We start from the raw sequence: 24,127 nt of genomic DNA, 5'->3' as shown, positions 1-24,127 counted from the left end.
GTGCATGAGTGGCCCGGAGTCCGTAGATTTAGTGTTCCACAAGCTCCAAAAGGTTGGGGACCACTGCCCTAGCGGAACCCTGGTTGAGAAACACTAATCTAAATTTTCCTGCAAAACTGGTATTTTAGTTTTCCCTATCCATCTGATGATTTCTTATAATGCTCAGGGAACTATTACCAAGCATTCCTACTCTCCCTGGCAGATTCCTAAACTATGACAACCCTTTTCCTCTAAGAAAATTTGCCCAAAACTCACACCCTTACTATGCAGTTTCCAGAATTGCTTACCTCACAAGTCTTATTCTATACCAGAACAGCCTTTTTGCACAATATATAATAATCTATCAATTCAGACCTAAAGGAGAGATTGATGTGTAATAGTCATAGCAGGTGAAGCTGGGGACCAAATGCAAAGCATCTCTGAAAGATTCTGGGTTGTTCAGACTAGCAGTTGATAACCGTGCCCTTTACCATTCCCAGTTGCCTGCTGGCAACTGTTTGCTTCCTGGGATTAGTTATAGGTGGTGACAGCAGAGGGTTTTCAGGCATTTGCACTTGTGTTTTGCACTTGCAAAGAGTAGCATTTTTTAAAAACTTGTATATAACTAAGCTTTGGGATAAGTTCAGACTAAGGGTGTTTTCAAGCTGTACCACTGTGAACTATTTTTCAACCTCCCCCTAAAAATGATATCCTTTTCTTACAGGTTTTTGCTTGAGATTGCACTGCTGTGTAGTTTTTTACATTCTACATGCAGTGTCTAAGGGTTGTCTGCCATTCCAACCTCTTCCATGGATGATGTAAATCCAAAATAAATGTTCAAAAACTGCTTCACAACTGTATACACACGTATTTGCAAATGACTGAAAAAACTCACAATCAGCACCTATAACTGCTCCAAAGCACTAAATGGTTGCCAATGTGTGTGAAGTGGTACATGGCACCAGTATCAATCTCTATTCTGAACATAGCCTAACTCATTAGTATTAGCTTTGAGCACACTAATGGGAATTTACAGTAATATAAACATTATTTTTCTTTACACATTTAATAAAATAATTTTTCCTATTCGGATTGGTAAATATTATAATTTTGGAGATTTACTTATTATGTGTTATAATGGATCTTAACACCCTTTACCACTACCTTACTGGTATAAAATACAGTGTGAGATTCCTGTCATTTAGGTTGCGTGGATCAAAGAGGACATTTTGACAGAGCAGAATATGCCTCTCCTAAGCCTTGACAGTGAAATAAAAGTGGCATAAATATTAATAAGTTTACTAGCATAATAGAAAAGGATTCTATGTCAGGGCCTCAGAATACAAAATCTAGCATCTGTTCTATTCTATTGTCTTATAAATGGACAATAAGGACACGTCTCAGTATTCATTATCTAGAAGCAAGCATTAAGTGTGAACATTGAAAACTAAGGGGTGAATATATGAACACGGTAGGTATAAACAGACATATGAAATGTCATACAATGCTACAAGCCCATGTATTGTTCCTTTATGACAGACAGATGATAATGTGGAGCTGCCATCCTTGGCAGAGGTAAAATGAAAAGTAACATTATACACCTTTTATTGGTACAATGATAGGCAGCCTTACAAATTACAATTTTCAACTTGGTCCTGTTCCCTCTTATCAGCACATCACAGCCAGGGCTAGATTGATGTATAGGCACCAAAAGCCATTTCCTATAGTAGTGTTTCTCAAACAGGGTTCAGTTTCCAGAGGTTGCTAGGGGTTCTTTGAGCAATGAACAATTTGTACCTCTCAGGTTAGTTTAACTGACACCAGTGTTTTTTTGACTGTCTGAGAGGGTGAAATGTATCCCCATGACCAGCAATGTAAAAGGCATTCTTCCCACAGACCACCATGCTAATGTACTTCGAGCTGAGGATATAGTAATTATAGCATGGGTTACCTGAAGACATGAAAGGGTTCATCTATGTTAAAAAAGTCGAGAAAGCCTGGCCTATAGTAACACAGTATATACATCATGTTGCTGAATCCACTTCTGGCAAAAAGTTGTCCTGTCTGTTAGAAAAATCTAGTCGGGCCCCTGCTGTTGCTTCTCTGCACAGTTTACATATTTTTGTTGATGAAATAGATATATTTCTGCTTACAATTCACCATGAACCACTCTGTGGGTCTTCCAAGGCAAATTGGCAGGTTATATCCATTTTCTGTGACTATAATATCTGATTTACATGTAGGCCAAGACAATTGGCCTAAAAGGCCAGACCCTAGTCAGAGTGCTTGCAGAAGGCTGTTTGGTCAATGCTTATTAGGAAAATGTAAGACCTCTCATGTATGTGTATAGATAATAGGAAAAAACATTTTGTTCTTATTTTGCTGCAGTCAGTAAATTATGTGCAAATATGCTCTGCTTAAAAAAGTATCAATGGGCAATAAACCTAATTGCTAGCAGTACATAAACTGTACTTAAACTAAATCTTTACTGTACCTGCAACTGGAGACTGCCTGACTGGAGACCGGGCCCTTGAGTTGTCCATGTTGAACTGAAAGGTTTGGCTCTCAGAGACATCTCCGCTATCCTCAATCCCATCCACCACTCTGTAAAAAAAGAGGTTCAGACCCATATCTAATGATATACCAAACTGAGGTTAAAAATCAAATAAGCTTTGCATCCATTTCCACCTGGAAACACCTATGAATTCTGTTATATCTTTGGACCATAAAAAGGAAATTGAAAGAGGAATGGAAAGATATGGTCAGGTTTTACCATTAATCATTGTGAAGAAGAAATCATTTTACTGTTCTGCATAGTTTCCTTTTCATTAGTAAAAACCACCAAGATGTTATTATACATTAATAATCTTAAATTAAATTAATTAAAGGGAGTAGGCAGAATTATTTTTTTTGTAGAAGGGACAAATGTAGGATGTAAGGATATGCTGCATATTCCAGCTTCCTCAGGGCTGCGAGGACTGAATGAATGCAAAGCATACACATGGGAGTTACGTCACAATGATTGGCCTGGCCAATCAAGTTAGCTGAAGTTCCAACTCCCAAAAGAAAAAGATGGTAGCACCTGCAATGGAGCATGGACAGGTAAGTTTAAAATAAAAAAAATTGTAATCAGGCAGATAAGATGATTTATTGCTGAATGGAACACCACTTTTCCACTTTGCAATAAAGGACCTGTCTGGTTGCAATTTTTGTTTCCATTTTACGCCTTCAAGATATGTAAAACCAGTTTTGTTGACAAGATGAAAACATCCAACTTACCGAGGGCTGAGATCTGGTGGGCCATATGTGTTGAGTGATGGGATGAGAAGTTTGGCTGGCTTGCGGGAGCTTACATTTTCTGTCTCAGATGCCCGTTCTGCTCTGCGACACTGGGGTGAGGGGCTTCGTCCTCGACTATTCCTGGCTGGAGACCGGCAATTGCGCCGGAAAGCAGAGAACTGTCTCAGATCATCTCCCAGGAGGCTGCTGAGGGAACCCCGGCGCACAGGACTGTTAAGGTTTGGCAGCATAAGCTTTCTACGCGTCATAGTGGCAGGAGAGTGCCTGAAAAAATCATCTGTCTCATCTTTATCTTCAAGAATTGATGATAACTTCTTATCAGGTGTAGTTCCAGATTCTGGGCGTGGCTAAAAAACATTTACAAACTAGTTTTTATGAGTTTTACAAAACTATTTTATTTTAATAACCTGATTAAAAGTTCTTATTTTATCAAGATATGAAATATATGAAAGATATGAAATAATAGCCATAAGTCCCAACTACAGAATTAACTTTAGTAAACCTGCATGATCATCTAGGCCACAAGTGTATATGTAGATATCTTTAAGCTAATCCTACAGTGCTGAAATAGTAGTAATTATTCAAAAATATCTATTATGAACTAATATTTTTTTAACCCATGATAAGAGGGCTATGGGGTGTTGAAGGTTGTCCCTACGAATATTTCTTGATCCAACTGTTATTTCATAGACAGGGTGATAATCATTTTATGTCAAGGTACTCCGGAAAGTATACGTGGCTGGGTTGGGTATTTTTCGTTAACATTAAATATGCTGTTTTAAAAAATTAGTACATGCTCAAGAGAGACTTTGAAGTCCCTTAAGGTATATTGCTTCCAACACTTTTGGATACCCCAGATTGAACCACTACTTGTAACAGCTTTCCTTGAGGACTACAAAAACTACTGTATTTGGGTCTCAAAAATAACTGTAAACCATAAATGTAACTGACTCAAAAACTGTAAAAGTTCTGACTCAAACAGTAAACCTTGTGTGATTCATTAATTTTGTCCTAATTACAAGTTTCATCTATGTGGGTAACTAACATTATTGAAATAAAAAATTAGGCCAACTCCACACATACATGCAATATAAATGTAGCGTGTTTTCAATGTAGCCAACTCAAACAAAAAAAGAACAATAAATATTTAAGTGGCAATGCTACAATGCTTAAATATATCTAGGGTATTACCTGTGATAGCCGTGGTGAACGAGAAAACCTATAGCAGCCCTGTAAATGATGAAAGTGGAAAACTGGTGAAAAATGTTCAAAATACAATACAGCACAACATAACTACTTTACAAATTTCTTACATCTGTTTCACTGCCTTCCCGTAGGTTAAATGTTAGGTCATGGTGGATGTCTGCCATGAATTTGCTGGAATACTCTGGGTACAGTTCCAATACCTCCAAAAGCCCTCGTAAAGTAAGATACTGCAGGTCACAGTATGTTAGAGCTTTCACATCGGCATTTGTTTTGATCACCTGGTCTTTGCTGGTGATATCAGCACCAATGAGATCACCTTTACCTGGGACAGCCAAAGAACAGATAATTAAATACATAAAAACAAAAGGAGAGTTTAAGTATATATGTGAGGTATGTATAGTTCAGGATCTTGTGGCATTAAAAAACTGCTATCTAAACTGCTTTTTACATTAAAAATGTTAAACCAAAACTGGATGCTGTCTTACCAAAGGAAAAGCATATTTAATTTTAGAACTTTGTCAATAGAACAGTTTTCCCTTTATTCCTTGTTTCCATGACAACTCATGTTGGATTATTAGACACTTTATGTCTTGTACTAGAAACAATGATCACCAAGAGATAAGGTCTGGGTTTACCACTGCCATGGGCTTATGGTGAATCTATGGGAAATGAGTGATTCACAAATCATGGACTTATAATTGAAAAAGGAGCAACCTATATTGTAGAGCATACCCTTTGCTTCTGGATAGTTGAATCACAAGTCATGTCATTAGTCAAATGTAATGGATAATACCATTAGTCAGTTGGGTGGGAGACACATTACTGGTACTACATCATGGTACTACAATGATGTCATCCAATCCCTCAATAAAGTCACTAAATGGGATTTTATGTACCTAAATTATTTGGTTTGGGCCTTAGTTTTTGAAATACAATCTCCATGATGAAAAGTTCCTCCGATGAAGCCAGTTGGCGAAATGTGTAAAAGACGAGAAAACAGATAATTTTTGGAGAGATAGCATGGTTTTGTTTAAGAATTGAGGAGAAAATAAACGTATAATGTGCTTTGTTTTTTTATATTTATTGTTTATACATCAAGTACATGGCAAATTTTTATAAATAGAAATCAAAATTAGTATTTAGGTACTCCTAAAATCCCATTCAGAGACTATGATGAGGGATTTGGTAATGGATAATCCCCTCTTCCCCACTTGGTTTCAGAGCAGATATATTGTCAATTCTGTGTTGAATATCCCACAGGGAGCTGACAGTTCTGTGTAAAGGGGAGATTTTGTTTATTTTGGTAATGGTTGTCATCTTCTACGGCATTGTCCATATTCCTGTGCATTTTGTTTGACATTTGCTTTTCATTTAGCCCCTAAATCTGCCAAATTGAATAACAGGATTTGCCCTCTAGAGTTAAATCAAAGCAAAGTTCACCTATTTAAACCAGGATTAGTAAAACTGTCCACAAACTGAAATCAGGCAGATTCACTCACCAAATTTTTGGGACCCAAAATGGAACACTTTATTTTTAATTGCCTATATAAAGGCCTAGAATGGGAAAACTTACAAATCTAGATGGTGCTTTTTAACTGTGAAACAAAGCGCAAATTGCATGAACTATCTTTAGAAACAGTCAAGAGATTTCTAGAGACAGACAAAACTCTAATTCTAACCCTTGACATTATTTTTAAAACTAAAAATAAATGTTTACAAATTCTTTAAAATATTAATTACAGGATCCTTTACCATTCAAGGCCTAGGATTATTTGCCCTTCCCTTTAGTACTCATTGTCGATGTGGGATAGACTTGGCTTCTGCATTGCATTCTCGGCTTGATAGATGTGATGCTTGAAGCGTTGGGATGCTTAGGAGGCGTGGTTTGGTGGGAAATTTCAAAGCACATTACATTGTAATCTGCTTTTAAAACATTGATCACTGTGATAATGTTTTAAAAAATATATACAAATAATAAATCCAAAAATGTATTTATTATTGTACCCTTGTTTGGACAAATTTAAAAAAATATATAATTTTTAATAAAATAGTTATATTAATTTTTTTAATAAATATTATTTATAATTATTTATTATATTTTAATTTATGATTTGTGTTTCAAACTTATCATACTCAGGACTTATTCTTAAGAATTACAGGCCTAAAATATTAAACAACAAATTTACGCAAAACAATGTACTGCTTTTGATATAAAAATACAGACATAATAAGACCTCCAAGGAGGTTAATGTAGACTTGATTGAAATAAACTACAAAGTCCTGTTGCGCTGGTACCTGGTACCTACCAGAATTGCTCGGAGTTTCAGATGATATTCTGAGCTATGTTTTAGGGACTGCGAGAATGCAAGGGTTATGGAACATATTTGGTGGTTTGCCCGGTTGCGCAGCAATATTGGAAAAGAGTCTTTGACCTTAGGTCATAGGTGATAAAAAAAACCCTATCCCCCAGCCTGGAGAGTGCTCTCCTGAGCAAAATTGACATGCCCTTGCTGAAATACAAAAAGAAATTCTGCAACTATGTGCCGCTGGCAGCCAGAGTTGCACTGGCAAAGGCATGAAAATCACCATTCATCCCACTAGCTCCAGTGAAGGCTAAACTAAATTGGATAATGGTAAGCGACAAGCTTACGTACCCTTAAAGATACACCACATGTCTTTGAACTTACATGGGACCAGTGGATCAATCACTGTTCCACAACATCGATCCCTTCCTGATGTTGATCCCCATCTCCTTCTTCCCCATCTTCCCTCTCTTACCTCGTTTTTGTTAAACAGAGACAAAAGGCCCCTTTTTTTGTATATGATGCATAGTATTACAATGTTAATCTGCCTGTTTCTCTGTGTCACACTGTTAAAATGATGCTATTGTTTCACCAGTTATTAATATTTATAATTCTTTTGTAAACCTATTTTTCTTTAATAAAAATGTATTGAAATAAAAAAAATATTAATTACAGTTTTTTATTAACTTCACTTTTACAAAGTATGAGAATTGGATGTAGCACAATAATATTGCTAAACAATGGGATGTGAGGGGGTGAGGGGTGTTAAAAAAATATTGACATTTTTCCAAAAAAAATCCTCTGATCAGGTAGCAGGGGAAGTGACTTATCTCCTTCTGCAGATTGAAAGCAGGAGGTTTGTGAGCTGGCTGCTTGTTATTTGGCAACACAAGCTGAAGCTCTTTGGAGCACTGCCAAACTCCTGCTAAGCACATTTGTCCTCACTATCCAAAAGTAGCCATACTGCAATGCATGCTCCAGTGTATAGGATTTTAACCCTTAGTTGTAGGTTGGAAAACGTGGCCCACATTGCCTGATCTAAGGATCAGTTGCCACATTGTCACCCAAAAGAAACTAGTGACCTCCTTTTGGTTAGTGTGTACAAAGCAAATGGATGTACAAAAAAATTCCTAATGTGGAGGAGCGCCACTTACCAATATTGAGATGTGTGAAGTGGTAGGGTATGGGCAAGTATATGAGTTAAAAAACTAGAGCCAGTATTTGCAAAGTTATGCACTCTCAAGGTGTTTACCTAACCTCATATTATTGTATTTCCTATAATTTACCAGATTTAACCTGGGTACAGTTTAAAGTTACATATATATGTTAGGATTTACACTATATTTTAGTTCACATATTTAAGACAACATCTTAGTTTATTTGAATTGATAAATAATATGTTAGCTGGACAATCTGGAAGCCTCTGTGTAGGAAATAAATTCTACTACCTGTTTAAATCTTCAAGCTAACAAAGAACCAGTCATCTGGCTTAGACCAGCAGAGACAAAATGTGTGTTGATTGCACTTAGGTGGTCCCATGCTTGACCAATCAAGCCCGATGTTTCCTAAACCTAAAAACCTAAATATTTGGCTGAATTTCACATGAAAATGAACATTTATGGTATTCTTAATATAACAGTTAAAATAACAGTTTCTATTTAAACTCTCACCAAGAATTGCCAGCACCATATTGTCTTTTAGAACTTCCATTGAGCCAGAACATACAAAATAATTTGCTTGCAAAGCATCCCCTTGGCGCAGGAGGTATTCCCCAGGAGCACAGAAGGAAGTCTTGATGTGCAGGGAGAGTGCCCGCAGGCACCCACGGCTGGCTGGCTCAAACACAGGGAGCTGCAGGATATCCTTGTTCAGGTGCATTGCTATATCAGCACGTAACTCATCTGGAAAATCCTTTAACAGCTGAAAGGCAAATTAAATTATTTGTATTTATAAAAGTGTCATTAGCCATACAATATCAAAATCTAAAATTTGGGGAAATCAGAGACTTTTAAATGTTAAAGAACAATGTGGCCCTTTCCCTTGCTCTGTAGTATGTCACCACCGACCCTAAAATCCTAACTGACCTTGAAATTAGGACTTAGCACTAGGAAGTACCATGTTAAAGCTATATTCCATAACCAGTACCTGAGAAATACACATAACAGTATCATGCTGATCAATCAAACCAATAGTTTTGCAAACCTATCTATTGGAAACACTATATATGCATGGTAAATATATACACTATATAACCCAATCACATTCAATTGATCTTTGCATTGGCTTCATATATGTCTGTAATTCAAACTGTAAAATGTTAATTTGATGCATTGTTTTTGACCTACTTTGATGTCTTTGTTATGTCATATTTGCATTCTAATAGGTCTAGCACACAGTATATATTAATTTGTTACGATGTGTTGTAGTGAGTTGATTGAAAACACAAATTGCATAAATATCCTAAGCCTAACTGTTGTTTGAGACTTTTCCTTCTTTTCCAAGTTTATAGATTTTAGGCAAGCAATTTAGGCACCTAAATCTAAATTGGAATCACCCTTATTCAACCTCTGTACAGCAGAACCTAGGCGGGGAGAGGAAGAAGAAGGTCCAGGAGCCAATCAGTTGTGCTTTGGAGTTCACGTGGTAACAAAGAACAAGCTGATAGCAGGAGACAGCAGAGGGATAGAGAAATAAACTCATCAGTGTGCTGATTTCCCTTTCTCTGACCAGCTAAAGGCTTGGAAAACCAAAAGATCAGCTTTACTTCCAGGAAGTTATCATTCTTTTAAATGAGTTCAGCAATAGATTGTCCTGATAATGGGCTCTCGGATAGTGGGGGAGTCAATGCTGTGATGATATATTTCACTTCTAAATCAACTGCTGAATTTATGAAACTATGACTAGAGCTGGTTGGGTAGAACGCTAATTAATGATAACAATAATAAAATTTCTGATCTCTGGTAATAAACCCTGAACACCTCTTACCTCATTGGCATCAATTCCGTTGTTAACAGACCACGTAGTCTGGAAATATTCTAACATACGTTGTTTAAGCTGTTGAGGAAGGCGATGAACACGAATAAAATCCTTGAGGTCCTTCATGCGGGTGTGATACAGGGAACGTCGAGAGTACATACGTTGAATTATGGCTGTTACATTACCAAAAACTACAGCATGCATCAGGGCTGCAAAATTATGAAAAAAAAAGATTTACTATCCATGAATATACCATGATATATAATATTAAAAAAGAGATGAAGGATGAACAGCACACCAAGGAATTGTGTCTTATTGTTATCTGACCTTTATACTTTATTACATGCCATTGGCCATCTATAAAAGTCACCCATGTGCCAACAAAGCTGCTGTTGTGTGAAGCGTAACTCCATGATTACTGGAGTTTTGATGCTAAATTCTTACTTTTGAACACATATTTAGCTTCTGGGTTGCCAACAACCTGTAAAAACTGTAATGGGTGAGCTCATTTATGGGGCAAATAAAGAATAAAAATCAGTCAAGCAACTTTCTATTTGGGTCTCCACTATCTTTTTTAAAGCAAACAGGACCATTGCCATTTTCCTCTCCTAAAGCCCAAACAAAAGTTTGGTACCTAGATAATGCCCCTGATTCATCAAGCAGAATCGGATTATCGGTCGCGCATTCGTATTCGCGATCCGAAATCGTACGCGATCGCGCTATTCAGCAACTGAAAAAGATCGCGGCCGGAGCCGCGCATCTCCAGCAGCTTTACACTGGCGAGTAACAGATCCTCCTTAATCGCGCAGCTGAAATCTAATCGCCTTAATTGGCAGATTCGCGCTCCCTATTGTGAAGGCTGGAATCCGGCTGGCAGTGAGGCGAGTGTACGCGCACACTCGAGTCCGGACCGCGGTATTCCGCGATTGATGGCCGCGTGTACTTTCGCGCTTTCAGCGAGCGCGGATTTTATTGATGAATCAGGGGCAATGTTTCTTGTGCCTTATACTGGGTCCCAGAAACGCTGCCTGGTCTTCTGTTGGGCCTCTTTTTGTCTTGCACAAATAATAAAAAAAAGCTATGCATTCTGGTGGGCCTTCTTTCTCAATTTTTGTGGTGGGCCCCAGGTCCTCAACCTAACCCAGCTTTTATTTTCCTTGGTTATTTTCAAACGATATATGTGCAATGATATTGCCATATATTCAAGTGTTCTATACTCTTGAAAAACTTCACAAAAAATCTAATGAAACAAAAAAATAACAAAACATACTGAAGTCCAAACTTTTTATTGGTTTTGATTTGAATGGTGGGAGAATAGAAGCTCTGTCAGTTTTCTTGAAAAAATGGAAGAATTGAAATGGTTATTCGAATAGTCTTTAATAAGGTCATTGCAAATTACCAAAATACCAGAATCTTAATCAATCATTTCATCACTTTATACATTATAATGAGTTTTTAGGAGGGCATGGAAGAGTGAACTGAAATTACAATCAAGATCTACTTTTTAATAAAGCATATTAAAATCAATTATCTCTAATTAGGACAAAATGTTTAATTCCGTTAAAAACAAAAACATAATTTTCTACTATTTTGTATATCTGTGTACAATGCAGGAACCAATCATTGCATCATTAGTAAACATTAAATGATACTTTATGTGCTGAAAAAGTAGTATGGAAGCTTCTCCGTAGTGTAATAAATCAATCCAGTTTAAATTTTTGTTCTCTAATTAAAAAAATAATCTTCACTGTGCAGCAATGTTTTTCAGCTCTGTTGTAGTTTAATGTTTTAGATTGTGATCTGGCAATAAGCACCTAGATGTAACACTAGATGTGCTAGATGTAATCTAACACCCAAACATGTAATACCTGTAAGTGTCCCACATGTTGCATCAAAGTAATTTAAAGTTACCACCTACTGGCTTTTAAAGTTTATTTAATATTTACATTTAATTTATAGATGTGATAAGCACATAAAACCAATGTAATTATTATGTAGGTAAAAATATTCATAGATGCTCTAAAGAAGCCAAACAAAACAACAGGACACATGTAGGTGCCAGCATGGACCCATGTTTCACTGCATATACTCCCATTCTGATTTAGTTTAGTTTAGTTTATCATTTCAGGAATTGTGAGTAACTAACCTACTTTTGATTAATGTTTCAAACTTCTACAAGTGCCCTCAGACATACCAATAGCTTTGTTTTATTTGTATAAGACATTTGTTACAATGCGTCTTACTCAACCTGTTATTTTTTCAGCAATACAGTGGCAGTGCAAATTATTCGGACCTCCTTCACTTTTTTCTATTTCATGTTGCAGCCTGATGCTACAATCATTTAAATATGTTTTTCCTATTCATCACCTCATAAGACAAAGAAAAATAGATTTTAGTCAATTTTGTAAATTTACTAAAATGAAAAAAACTGAAATATCACATTTACGTTAGTATTCAGTCCCCTAGTATTTAGATGGAGCACCTTTGGCAGCAATTACAGCCTTGAGTCTTTTTTGGGTGTGATGCAACACGCTTTGCACACTTGGACTGGGGGATTATATGAAGTGAAGGGGGTCCTGAATACTTTCTGAAGCTACTGTATATAGTATGTTTAGGCTCATTCACACTCATGTACAATGGCATGTTTACTAAAGACACAATATGGCTCCTATATAACAAATGGTTAAAATAGTGAAATGATATGCTTTGTTATAGAATATGACAATTGTTGGCCTTTATTGGGAATACTTTATTTGAATGTGAGCTAATATTTAATTTGGTGCACTCTTTCATCAAAATGTCATTACTCTAAATGTGATGGAAAGATTTCCAAACTTTGAGATGTTACCAGACACGAATTAGAAAGGAAATCCTAAATTAGAAGAGATTTTGTCACACTTCTTATTGTGCCTACAGAATAGGAACTGAGGGAAACCTTATAAATGGGAAGTGGATGAGAAAACAATGATAGCTTGGCTAGTAAGAGTTGCAAAATGAATATTTGCTTCCCATCATGTTGTAGCCAAGTACTTAATCTTACCTCCTATTAACATAGTGCAGATGGAGAAGATCTTTTCAGCATCTGTATTTGCACAGACATTACCGAAGCCTACACTGGTCAAGCTGCTGAGAGTAAAGTAAAGGGATGCTATATAAGCACTACGAATAGAGGGTCCACCAATAGAATTATTGATGTAGGGTACTTCAAGTCTCTTGCCAAGTTCATGAAGCCAACCTGTGTGAATAGAAAGATCATGAGTGAATTTGCATGTTGTACAGTACCTTCAGTTTGACAAAATAAGTACAAAAGAGTATAAAGTATGACTTCTACAAGCAAGAATTAGTAGTGTATCATGGTAACAGAAGTGTTTCAGTAACAGCTATCCTTGATGTCCCCAATTAACCTGTCACTCTCACTAATGTCAGACACAATATTAAGGATATGTAGATATAGACCAAGGTGACCTCAGATTTGCAAAGATTGAGACTTTTCAATTGTGGATCAAGCATCCCTTGCATGTAGAAAAGCATTAACAACACCACGAATGACCATTACTTTTTCAAAGCATAGTAACCTTTAACACCTTTTTCGCCATGCTTTCAGGTTCAAAAGAATAAATACATTGGATACAGTTTTATATTACCTCTATGGTCTGTATACAATAATATTGGCTTGTTACTCTTGGGTATAATATTGGCTTTTTCCCCCCCCCCCCTTATTTTCTTCTTTAGATTGTAGCAATTCTAGCCACATTCAAACACACATCTTACCACAGAACATACTTTGCTACTAGAACACACTATGAGCCATTGTACCCCGGAATAATCATAAAAGAGGGGTAGAAACCACAATGCTTACCTATGTCCCAGGTGACAGGGTCATTACTCTCCATCTCTTTGCGGCCAATCACATACCAGACACAGGCCATCCAGTGAGCCAGCAGAGCAAACATGGACATTAGAAGAGTTAGCACCATGGCACTGTACTGAGAATACCGGTCCAGCTTCTGTAGTAACCTCAGGAGCCTTAATAATCGAACCGTCTTCAGTAAATGTACCAGAGACGTCTTCCATAATTGTTAGGGAGGAAATTATTGTTATTGTTAGAGTTACAAATCAATTGTTAGAGAAAAAATCTTTTGTTATTAGATAAGAGTTGTTCATGCATTAGAAAATGTGATATTCTTAAATCATTTTTAAAATTGTGGCATGTGTATACTAACTACTAAAGAATAAAGATGCACTTTTTTTTTCTCTTACCACTGTGACGTTGAATGCATAGAGAAGATCAAACGGCAAAGCAGCAATAAGGTCCACGAAGAACCATGTGGCGAGGTAGTGGATACAGATAGAGCGTGGATCATACACCACTTGTCCAGATTGGCTGACATATGTAGTCCGGAAATTTAAAATGATATCTGTAAAATTAGAGTCTTACTGTCTCAGAATGTACACTTTGTAATGACATACATGACTCTGTAAAATATATATAATGCCCAGACCAGCCTTTCTCAATCTTTTTACCACGGGGGAACCGTTGAAATAACTTTTTAGATTTCAGCCAATATTTATTATGTGCTCAGCTCATGGTATTTTAGCTTGGTGGATAACAGGGTAAATGTCTCTTACTGGTGTCCAGTGGAAAAATCGGCACCCTTACACATAGCCAAAAGGGCTTTTAGCTCAAGTAACCATAAGCAGGCTTTGGAGAAACCCTATGGTTCCATGGAACCCTGATTGGGAATCACTAGTCCAGACAAAACTTTTTTTTTTACAGTGGGGAAGGATTTTTTTATGCAAGCAGAGGCTCTGTTAGAAAGATACTGAAAAAGTGGCTTGGATGAGCTAAAAAAAAAAAATATTCAAATATCGATCAAGTCTATTTGAATGTGGCTACCACTAGATTTACCAAAACCTGGAGAACATTCACAGACAATTTTTACCCCATCTGTATGTTTTACTTAAACCCTTCCTATGTTTTAGTAAACTAGAATTCACCTATATTGGTTCGCTGGATAAGGATTACCTTTGTGCATAAACCTTTCCTAATCAAATTACTTAAACTAGTAACTGTCGGCATTGAGCAAGTGAAGTGTCTTTTTTGAAGTATTTCCAATTTTAGGGAACACCACTTGAAGCATTTGTCTAATGTTAAACAACACATACTAACATAGACTTTATAACATGTTTTGGATATCTGCAAACATTCTTTAGATTTCCAACTTGCTATACTGTTTATGAAACTGCTTTAAGTAGGATCAATAGTTACATTTAGAATGAAGACACTTGCAATTTATAGACTGCATGTGATGTTCTACAAAGACTGACATCAACATAGCAGGGGGGCCAATACTTGCCGCCTGTCTGGCTGTATAGATACCATCCTGCATTCCCGGTATCTTTGATTGACAAAATAGATACAGATGACAAAAATCCAAGTACAATACAAGTACTGCTGCTGTAACTGTACAGAAACTGCAATAAATCAATTGATTTTGATATTCTAATCTCTTGATATACAGTATTTAAAATGGGTTTCAATCTTTCAAATATAAAATATTTTAGTGATTCTGGTTGAAAAAAACAGAGGTAGCATTTTTGATACAATTTGAATTAAAACCCAGGACTTTAATGTTAAAGCAGGGAATCTGGCATTCCCTGGTGGAAACCAATTACTGTTATTGAAACACGTAAATCTGGAAGATTCTCCAGAGCGAATGTTTGAGGGAACGTCTGATTCCCTGTTTTATAAACAGAGCCCTTACTGTATGTTTTTTTCTGTAATATCACAGTTAAGCCACGTTTCCCATTTTAATAAACATACACTTTAGAATCTATTCATTAAACAACCGAAAGACTTGAGTCTCGAGCAATTAAAAAAATAGAATGTGTTTTTTGTTTAATAGTCTATTCTAATAATTTTTGGTAGCTGCTCAAACAAGATATATGTATTGAATTCTAGCAGCTAGATAGGCATATAATACTCAAATGCAATTAAATCAAACAACTTTGATTGGATTGGGCTGTTGTCATACTGGGAGTCATTTTATCTGCATACACTCCTTTTCATTCAGCATTTGTAGCACCAGAGAACAGAAAGCAGTCTTTGCATATAAAAGACCTCAACATCATTGATGTACAGACACTAAAATGACAAGTGTATTTATACTAGTACAGCCATTTACAACAAGTTCCTGTAGAAACCCATGGGTCTCTAGGTTGCTAGGGGTTCTTCAAACAGTAGAATAATGGTCTACCATTGATGATGCCTGCATAGTCCTGGGGCCAACACCATTGGGAGAGCTGCATGACTCCAACAAGGTTCTGACTGTCTAAAAAGTTGTTATTCTAGCCACAACTGTGGTCATTCTTTTCACTGGCCACCAATTTAGGAGTTTTTTCCCCACTGATTTCCAATAAATGTGTTGTAGAGGAGATAACCCAGACTTGAAATTTTTTCAGGAGCTTCTTAGAGGTAAAAAGTTTGAGAAAGGCTGCCGTATAAATAAAGCTGTACTTTATTCACAAAATGTGAAATTATTTGGTTCTGGGGTCAATGAATCTAATTGAACCTTAATCAAACATATGCAGAATTGATGCATGGATGCAATGGAAATCCTACCTGAGAACCACATAAAGTCCACACTAAGGAAAAAAAAACAGTGGACAAAGAACTCTTTTAAACAGACAAGCACCTCTGGCAAATGCTGTCTTGCTCATCTGGTCCTAGCTATTTATCAAAGTTTCTACTAGTTCAAGACTTGTTGTGAGAAGCAATCACATATTTTTACAAATTGCCTCCTTTTCATATTTAATTCTTCTGCCACCGAATTGATTTTTATTGTAGTAGCTGACAGTGGTGTAATATTAGTTGATTCTCACTTCATACTGTAGTATTTTTCCGAACTGTTTGCTCTTTTTACATGAGAGCAGGGCCGCATGGTCAGGATTGCTTACCTAAAATAAATAGCATTTCCACGGCAATGTCACTGACAATAGTGCTCCGTGCCGCAGACACACTGTCATCGTGGCCCGTGAAGCAGACATTGTAAGGGACAGTGACAGCCACATAAAAGGTGGCTAGGAGGATAAGCCAGTCCCAGAGGGCTTTGAAGATGCTGTAATGAAGAAGGATGAAGCGAGGTTTCTGGACAGAAGCTACTTTGTATTCAGGGAGGGAAGGCTTGTTTTCTAAAAGGTTCTGTGGACAGAATAAAAAGAAAGTGATTGAATATAAAGGTTGTAGTTAAAATTCAAACAGTGGTCAGATCAGTCTGTGTCTCATACTGAGATGAAAATGTCTTCAGTTCATAATACAATCAGTACAAGTGTAGAAACAAAATCAACTAAGACAGCCCTTGGCTGGACGGTAAGCACAATTTGCTGAGCTATCTCCTAGAAGTCTCTTATAACCTGCCTGCTGAGACTTCTGTACTTAACCTTTTGGATTGAATTCCTATTTCTACCAGTCTCCCCCCACGTCTCATGATATGATTTCTGTAATTTACAAGAAAAGTCCAGAGTTGCTATGAGGACATTTACTCATAACCTGACCTATAGTGCTTCAGTGTTCTTTTTGGTTCAACTAGAAGCCCTAGATGCTTCTCATACATTCGGCAGCCTACTGTGTCTCCATGATACATGATCTCCGGGTCAAAAGTGTAATATAGCATGCCCTGAAACAGAAGGTCTCTTATATATTTACTCAAAGTATGCATACAGCCTACTGTGTCCCCATGATACATGATCTCCGGGTCAAAAGTGTAATATAGCATGCCCTGAAACAGAAGGTCTTTTTCAGTAAATTAGGTATGCCTGAAAGTTCCAATATTAGCATACTTGCTTCCATGTTGTAGGAATATTGTTGCATGTGTTGTTTCATGCATCGTGTTTGGAGTCATGGAACAGGAGACATGCTTGCTCTATATTTAACGTCTAACACGGGGACCCAACAGGTGGATCGCGATCTACTGGTAGATCGCAAAGGCAACGCGAGTAGATCGCAGAGCCCTGCCTTTCAAAATAAACTCTACAGAGCAAAGGAGTTATTAAGTCCAACTTTTAAGTAGCTCGCCAAAAATATGTGGGCACCCCTGATCTAACAGGAATAAGTGTGAACAATGGCTTTAGCTCCACAGCTAAAACAAAGATAAACATTTTTACACATAAACTACTACAAAGACAATTATTACTGAAATACCGCTGCTAGGGAAGCTGTATTGGATTCTCAGGGGCCCTAATTCCAAATTCTTTTTTTAGGTTGTCAGTGTAAAGCTTGTTTTTTACAAGCTTAATATTAGAAAGCAGAGCATTATCGGTACCATTCTCATCTTTTGTCAACTCTACAATGCCTCTGCAAATAGAAGGAGAACGTCAGTTAGACTCAATTTATGCTGCTAGCCATAAATTTCAAGTAAGACAGTTTGAGATTTGTGTCAGGGCAATAAGAAGCTGCTGCTCTGTACCTACTGCTGAAATGTGAGCTGAAGGGCTTCTATGCGTGTTAGGAGATCATTTAGTATGAGAATGGTACTGACTTTACACCATTGTGACAGGTACAAGATAAGAAGCTGAAACTAGAAGAAAAATGAATAATAATGAGGCAGACTGTAAAAGAAAAAACATAATCCTTACATTATAAGGCCACAGTTATTAAATTAAGCTGAAAAATAAAACATATTCATTTTAATTAATTTATAATAAAGCATTCCTCAAAAATAAAAACCACAGCTACAAAAACTAAGGAAGGGAAATACATTTCTATGCAGCATGATCAAATTTGTTCCAACAGTGAAAAAAATCCTTTCTGATTAACATCCTATTTCAATCTGGATTACCAATCTTTTGTGGTATTAAAAGCCAGTTATAATATTTGACTTCTGAAACAGATTCAGTTTTTTTTAAATTACTAAACTGGATATAAAAAGATCCTGGTCCCTGAGGAAATAAAGTCCACATTTTTCAAATCTGTTCTTGTAGAGAAGCAGGGCCAGTTTTAAAATAGGGCAAACCTTCATTAGGTCACAAGCCAGAGGTCAAATACCAGGGATCCAGGAAAAAGAAACCAGTGACACAGGGGCCACTGCAGATACAAGGAACACAAGAGACACAGGAAGCAACAAGAGGCACAGGTGACACAGGAATATCCACAGAGAGACAGGAACACTGGAAATTGTCTGTAAACAAGACACTGAACAGAGGAAACACTGAATTAGGCAACAGGTGAACAGGAACTAGCTCAGAAGAACTAGGGGCTCGGCATTAGTGGAGACACGTTGCACGAACGGTGAGTGCCGTGTCTGAACTAGCTAACTAGCCAGGGATGATTAAGAGGCTATTTTCTGATTGGCCAGCAGGATGGGTGAAACTGATAAAGCTTGGGAGCGTAGGCACGGCCAGAGTCAGAACAGCCCACAAGCGCATGAGAGAGACACCTGTGCTTTAGTGAGGAAGAGGTAAGTGTGACAAATTTCTCTACAACTTCTGCCCCTTTGTTATTTGCAATGGCTTAAACGTGAACAACTGCACCAACTTTGTTATGTGTACCTCTTATATATTTACTCAAAGTATTCATAACTCCCTAAAATTTTTTTCCTAATGTATATTTTATTCAGTTCAGCTTATCTGAACTGCATATTCTAAAAAAAGCTTTACTAAAATAGCAACATTATATATTTTTTTCTTTCTCTCTGTGTCTGAATCTTGTTCTAGAAACTGCAACATGGTTGTAGTTTAGTTTATGATCTACCAGAATACTCTGATCCTTCTCCAGCATTTATTTTCCTAGCTATATTCCCCCTAGAATGTATGACAAATACATTTCCCAAGTGAATAACGTTACTTGTAATAATTTTGGCCCTCATTTGAGACACTTATTGAGAGTTGCTCAATAAGTGAAGAAAAAGAATGGATAACAGGAAAAGGGAAAGGAAAAAATAGAAGCTGGAAGGAGGAGACTGTTACCTTTTTGGCTGATTCTCAATAAATACAAATCTTCTTTAGAGATTTAATAAGGTCATATTGAAGTCTAAAGAACTTTCTTTTTTTATGAGTTAGTAAGGTTATACCAGCTGGTAACAGCCATAAAAGGCTTTTTTTTTTTTTTTACACACAACTGATAGACTGAAGAGACTTTCATCTGATAGTTACCCAGACAACAAAGTACCTCTTAATATAAAAGGGACTATGTGTAAATAAATATTATCCAAACACACATATGAAATATTTACTATGTACATGACTAAAATGAGAAGAAAACACAGAAATGTTTGTGTGCTCACATTTACAGTTAGTAAGTCTGATAGATCACATTCCTATGACTGCAAATAATGTAATCAATAACTAATCAATAACTGTATAAACATCAGATTTACTTTGTGAATCTAAACTGGGAGTAAATGCAACCACGAATGTGATAGATGCATGCTGTAGGTTAACCCAGAATAAATATAATAATAATAAATATAGAGTATTATGACATTCAAAGGGAAGAGTGTCTACTAAGTTAATTAAAAGAAGGTAATGTGACATTATAGAATAAAAATGTTAACTTTATTTGATACAGATCTGCATTCTGAAACATATTTTTTAGGTTTCCCCTTAGGTATAAAAACAGCATAGTACGATTTATCTAAATCCATGCTTATGCTTTTTGTTACAAATCTAAAAACAGGACTCCTGTGACTCTTGGCTTCTGCATGTATGTTAGAGAAGCTAAGTCAGTGTTTAAGCTATGTTTTCCTTTCATCCCAATTTCATCCAATTTTCCTTTAATTTCCTTTCATCCAGCCATTTCATCCCAATTATGATCCTGATCTTTCTCCTTAGTTCTTGTACCCAATCTATATTACTTGATTCTTATCTAGTTCTTGCTTCCTGATTAATTACGATCTGTCTAAATTACATTTCTTATTACTGACTCTGCATCTGTTTAATACTTGGTGTTTTGCTGATTTTGACCCTGTGTTCCTGTTCCCCTGGTCTGTGACCCCTGACTTGGTTGACTACAATCCTTTTGCTTCAGACCTGGCTTAGGTAATGCTTATGCTTTGGTTTCTGATGCCTTGGCTTGGCTGGCGATTATCCCATAGCCACTGACCCTCAGTTAGATTTTTTTGACTATTCATTAGTGTTTCCCTTCCAATGAATGAGATACCTGTCAGACCTCCAGGGTTCAGCTTGGCTATGCTTTCTATTACTACTAATAGGGAACCATACAGATCTCCCTTGTTCGGCTTTTGAAGGATCCTCAGCTAATGGGCTTAGCCTACCTTTTCTAACCTGGCCTAACCTGAAATTTAAAGGCTACAGTGAAGTTTAGACATTTCCAAAGTCTTAACTTCTCTCAAATCTTTTCCCGCATGCCACTGGTATACAGGATCTGCCATAGATATGGTACACAAACTAGCATCTGTCTAAAGAATCTTGTAATACCTTGAAGGTAGTAGGGCAGCACTGAAAACCCAGTTGGAAGATACTCCATTTAACAATGACAACAATAGCAAATCTTTTGGCAGGCAAAACTATTTTGATATTTATATATAAGTGTTAGGAAATGATCTGTCCGGCGACTCCGTGCTGTGCACCATCGCAGTAATAAACACTGTTTGTTCTGTTCAGCAATGTCATTTGCAGCAGCCAGGAAAACTAAGATAGCAGCAGCCCCTGCTTCCTTTTAGTTGTGTCACCTGATGTATTTTTGGCATCCCCAGCATCCATTGTTGGGCTGTGCACAGCTGAAGGGGATTCTAGAGGCTGATCTGCTCCTGACTCAATCCTGCACTGCTATTGGCTGCTGGGACTTTATAGCCTCTCTGCTCCCAGTCACCAGTGCCCGTTATAGTGTCTGCTGGGCTTTCCTGTGCTAGAGTGATTTTGAATTTTCCTCTGTTCCTGATAGTCCGTTTGAGCTCTGCCTGGACCGACCTTTTCTTGTGACCCCGACTCTGCTTGTGCCCTTCTCTTTGCACCTCACTTGGTGGACTGATTTCCTGTGTTTTGACTTCGGCTTGTTTCTGGATTTCCTGATAATTCTGTACTCCTTGTGGGCTCCTTGTCAGCTGCCGGCCTGTCTCCAGACACCATCCCTTGCGCACCAAGTCCTGGGGGCAACCGAGTGCTGGGAGACGCAACTAGTCTCCCGAGGCTCAGCAGGGCCTGCTATAGGTGAAGGCTGTGGTGATAGATTGGGGGACTGGTACCTGGGGAATACTGGGACTGACCAGGCCTTACAATAAGATCTTTGTGGTCTAACGCTAGTTATCACTAGCATATTTTATTTCCCTGATGACCATTGTCATTGGTAGAATCTAAAATGTCATATTTCTTACTAGATCATGAATAGCTAGGTCATCTTCCCAAATGAAGACACTTGTTCTAGTGACAAAAAGAAGAGATTTCTTAGTAGGAGCCCAATATCCTAAAAGCAACGAATCAATGAAACCTAGGCTGTACTAATATTTCTACTGAATGTAAATATACCAAAAACAAGCCAAGTTTTATCATTCTCATAATTTGGGGATATTCATTAATTATTGATATGTAATTCACTATTTATTATGGAGTTAGTGTTTAAATTCTAATGATTTTTAACAATGAATAGAAATATTCCCAGATCATTGACACCAACTAAGCTGCAAGTTACTGATAGATTGTCAAACAAAGGCTGAGAAATTCTAATAACAGTCAGCACTGCTTATTGGTTTGCTGCTTTCATGTTCTAGGGAAACACAGGCTGACATGGATCAGAGTTCTGCTAGTTAATGTCATTCTATGACAAGCACATGTTCTGGCTTTTACACTTTGCCATCTGCCTGTCACTTTGCAATCACCGCACCATGATCTGAATTCCTCTTGTGGCCAATCAGATTGCTCCTTTGATCTGGCCCATTGAGTAACATAATCCTGTTTATCTGTTACACTTTCTGCTCTAATCTGATTAGGCCAGGTCTCACAATTTTTTCTAGCAGTAGATACATCTACTGCTACAAAGGCACCAACTGTCTCTCTGCTGTACTGGCTCACAGCAGCCTTATCAAAGCAGACTGGCAGGACCAGATTACAGCGGAGAGGTTAATGGAGAGACTGATAGGATCTGCCGAAGGTTATTTAGCAAAGCGCCAGGAATACAACAGCTGTTAGATGAAAACTCTATATCTCCTTTGCACAATGTGCCAACTTCACTTTTTATACGGATAGCATTGATGAGGAATACAAGGATTAGATCCCCCAAGAAAAAACAACTGTAATATCAATCAACAGCTGATTAATATAATCATCTCCAATGTTGTGTTTTCTAAGTATTTAAATACATTCACATCACTTGATGATGTAATAGCCTGGTTGATGTCCTAGTTTGTGATATACTGTAAAGCAAGCTTTCATTAGGTTTTATATACCTTTTCATTCAGCAGACATAAAGCTGAAAACAAATACAGAAAGGGTATTTGTTTTGGGACATGGACTATTGAAAGTGTACATACTAATACGTCAATGTAGTCAGCAGCTTAATAACTGAGTCTATGTAGGATTTCTAGGTTATAGCCAAATATTATTCAAATCATGTACCTTTGTAAGATACATTGCATATACCCTTTCTTTATGTATAAACTGGACTTATTGTATCCTTGGGTTGGTCAGAGATTGTAGCTTTTGTTTTTAGATCATTTGCATCGCAAAAAAAAAATTCTGTCTTAGTCATCATGGCAGAAACATTATTTGATGGGTATCAACCTAATAAATCCAGTGTTTGTTTAATGCCACATTTAGGGGGAACAAGTGGAATTCTCATATCTTACAGCTAAATAATATTAAACAGACACACCAATAAAGCATGAAATTAGTTTTAATAACCAGGTTCTGTTAATGTTGTATTAGCACTTACGTTGTTAAGTTTAATGTCACTCTTGTTTCTCCCAGAGACTTGGCCCGTAAGGTGGCACAGCATAGTACGGCTTTGTCTTCTTGCTGAGCTGAAATGTGAAGTTCCAGAACGACGCTTCTGTTTATCTGGTAAGATATTGAAATACATTATAGCTCAAAATGGCCCTTTTGTGCCAAAGATCTGTTGGGGCATGATCAGTGTTTAATATCAATATTCTATGTATCTTTATATCCATATCCATATGTCTTTACATATCAAACTAGATTTTGTGACCTAAACCATCGCAGTCTTTAATAAAGCTGCACAAAAAACTATATAATTGGAAATCGTCAAATATAAAATATACTTAGTGAAGTGATTCAGAAATACATTAACTATTTTTATTACAAAAAACAATACATCATTTTATGCATACTTAAATGGCATAATATCTCAAATTGGCTATTATGACTCTCAACATGACTTTATAACAAAATAATGC

General features: G+C 37.0%; 1 protein-coding gene across 1 annotated transcript in view; it reads right to left on the bottom strand.

Moving 5' to 3' along the window:
- Positions 1 to 24,127, bottom strand: part of KCNH4 (potassium voltage-gated channel subfamily H member 4) — a 135,200-nt gene that overhangs the window by 23,570 nt on the left and 87,503 nt on the right. Inside the window, exons 4-14 of the mRNA XM_072404032.1 lie at positions 23,647 to 23,771; positions 16,722 to 16,965; positions 14,025 to 14,182; positions 13,624 to 13,831; positions 12,805 to 12,999; positions 9,774 to 9,973; positions 8,459 to 8,708; positions 4,593 to 4,807; positions 4,471 to 4,509; positions 3,259 to 3,626; positions 2,474 to 2,583 (exon numbers count right to left, since the gene is read on the bottom strand). Coding sequence (XP_072260133.1) covers positions 2,474 to 2,583; positions 3,259 to 3,626; positions 4,471 to 4,509; positions 4,593 to 4,807; positions 8,459 to 8,708; positions 9,774 to 9,973; positions 12,805 to 12,999; positions 13,624 to 13,831; positions 14,025 to 14,182; positions 16,722 to 16,965; positions 23,647 to 23,771 — 2,112 coding nt within the window. The remainder of the gene's footprint in view (positions 1 to 2,473; positions 2,584 to 3,258; positions 3,627 to 4,470; positions 4,510 to 4,592; positions 4,808 to 8,458; positions 8,709 to 9,773; positions 9,974 to 12,804; positions 13,000 to 13,623; positions 13,832 to 14,024; positions 14,183 to 16,721; positions 16,966 to 23,646; positions 23,772 to 24,127) is intronic.

This window comes from Pyxicephalus adspersus, chromosome 3 (assembly GCF_032062135.1).
Source record: "Pyxicephalus adspersus chromosome 3, UCB_Pads_2.0, whole genome shotgun sequence".
In the NCBI taxonomy this organism is placed as follows: Eukaryota; Metazoa; Chordata; class Amphibia; order Anura; family Pyxicephalidae; genus Pyxicephalus; species Pyxicephalus adspersus.
This window is presented reverse-complemented; position numbering and strand designations above follow the sequence as displayed.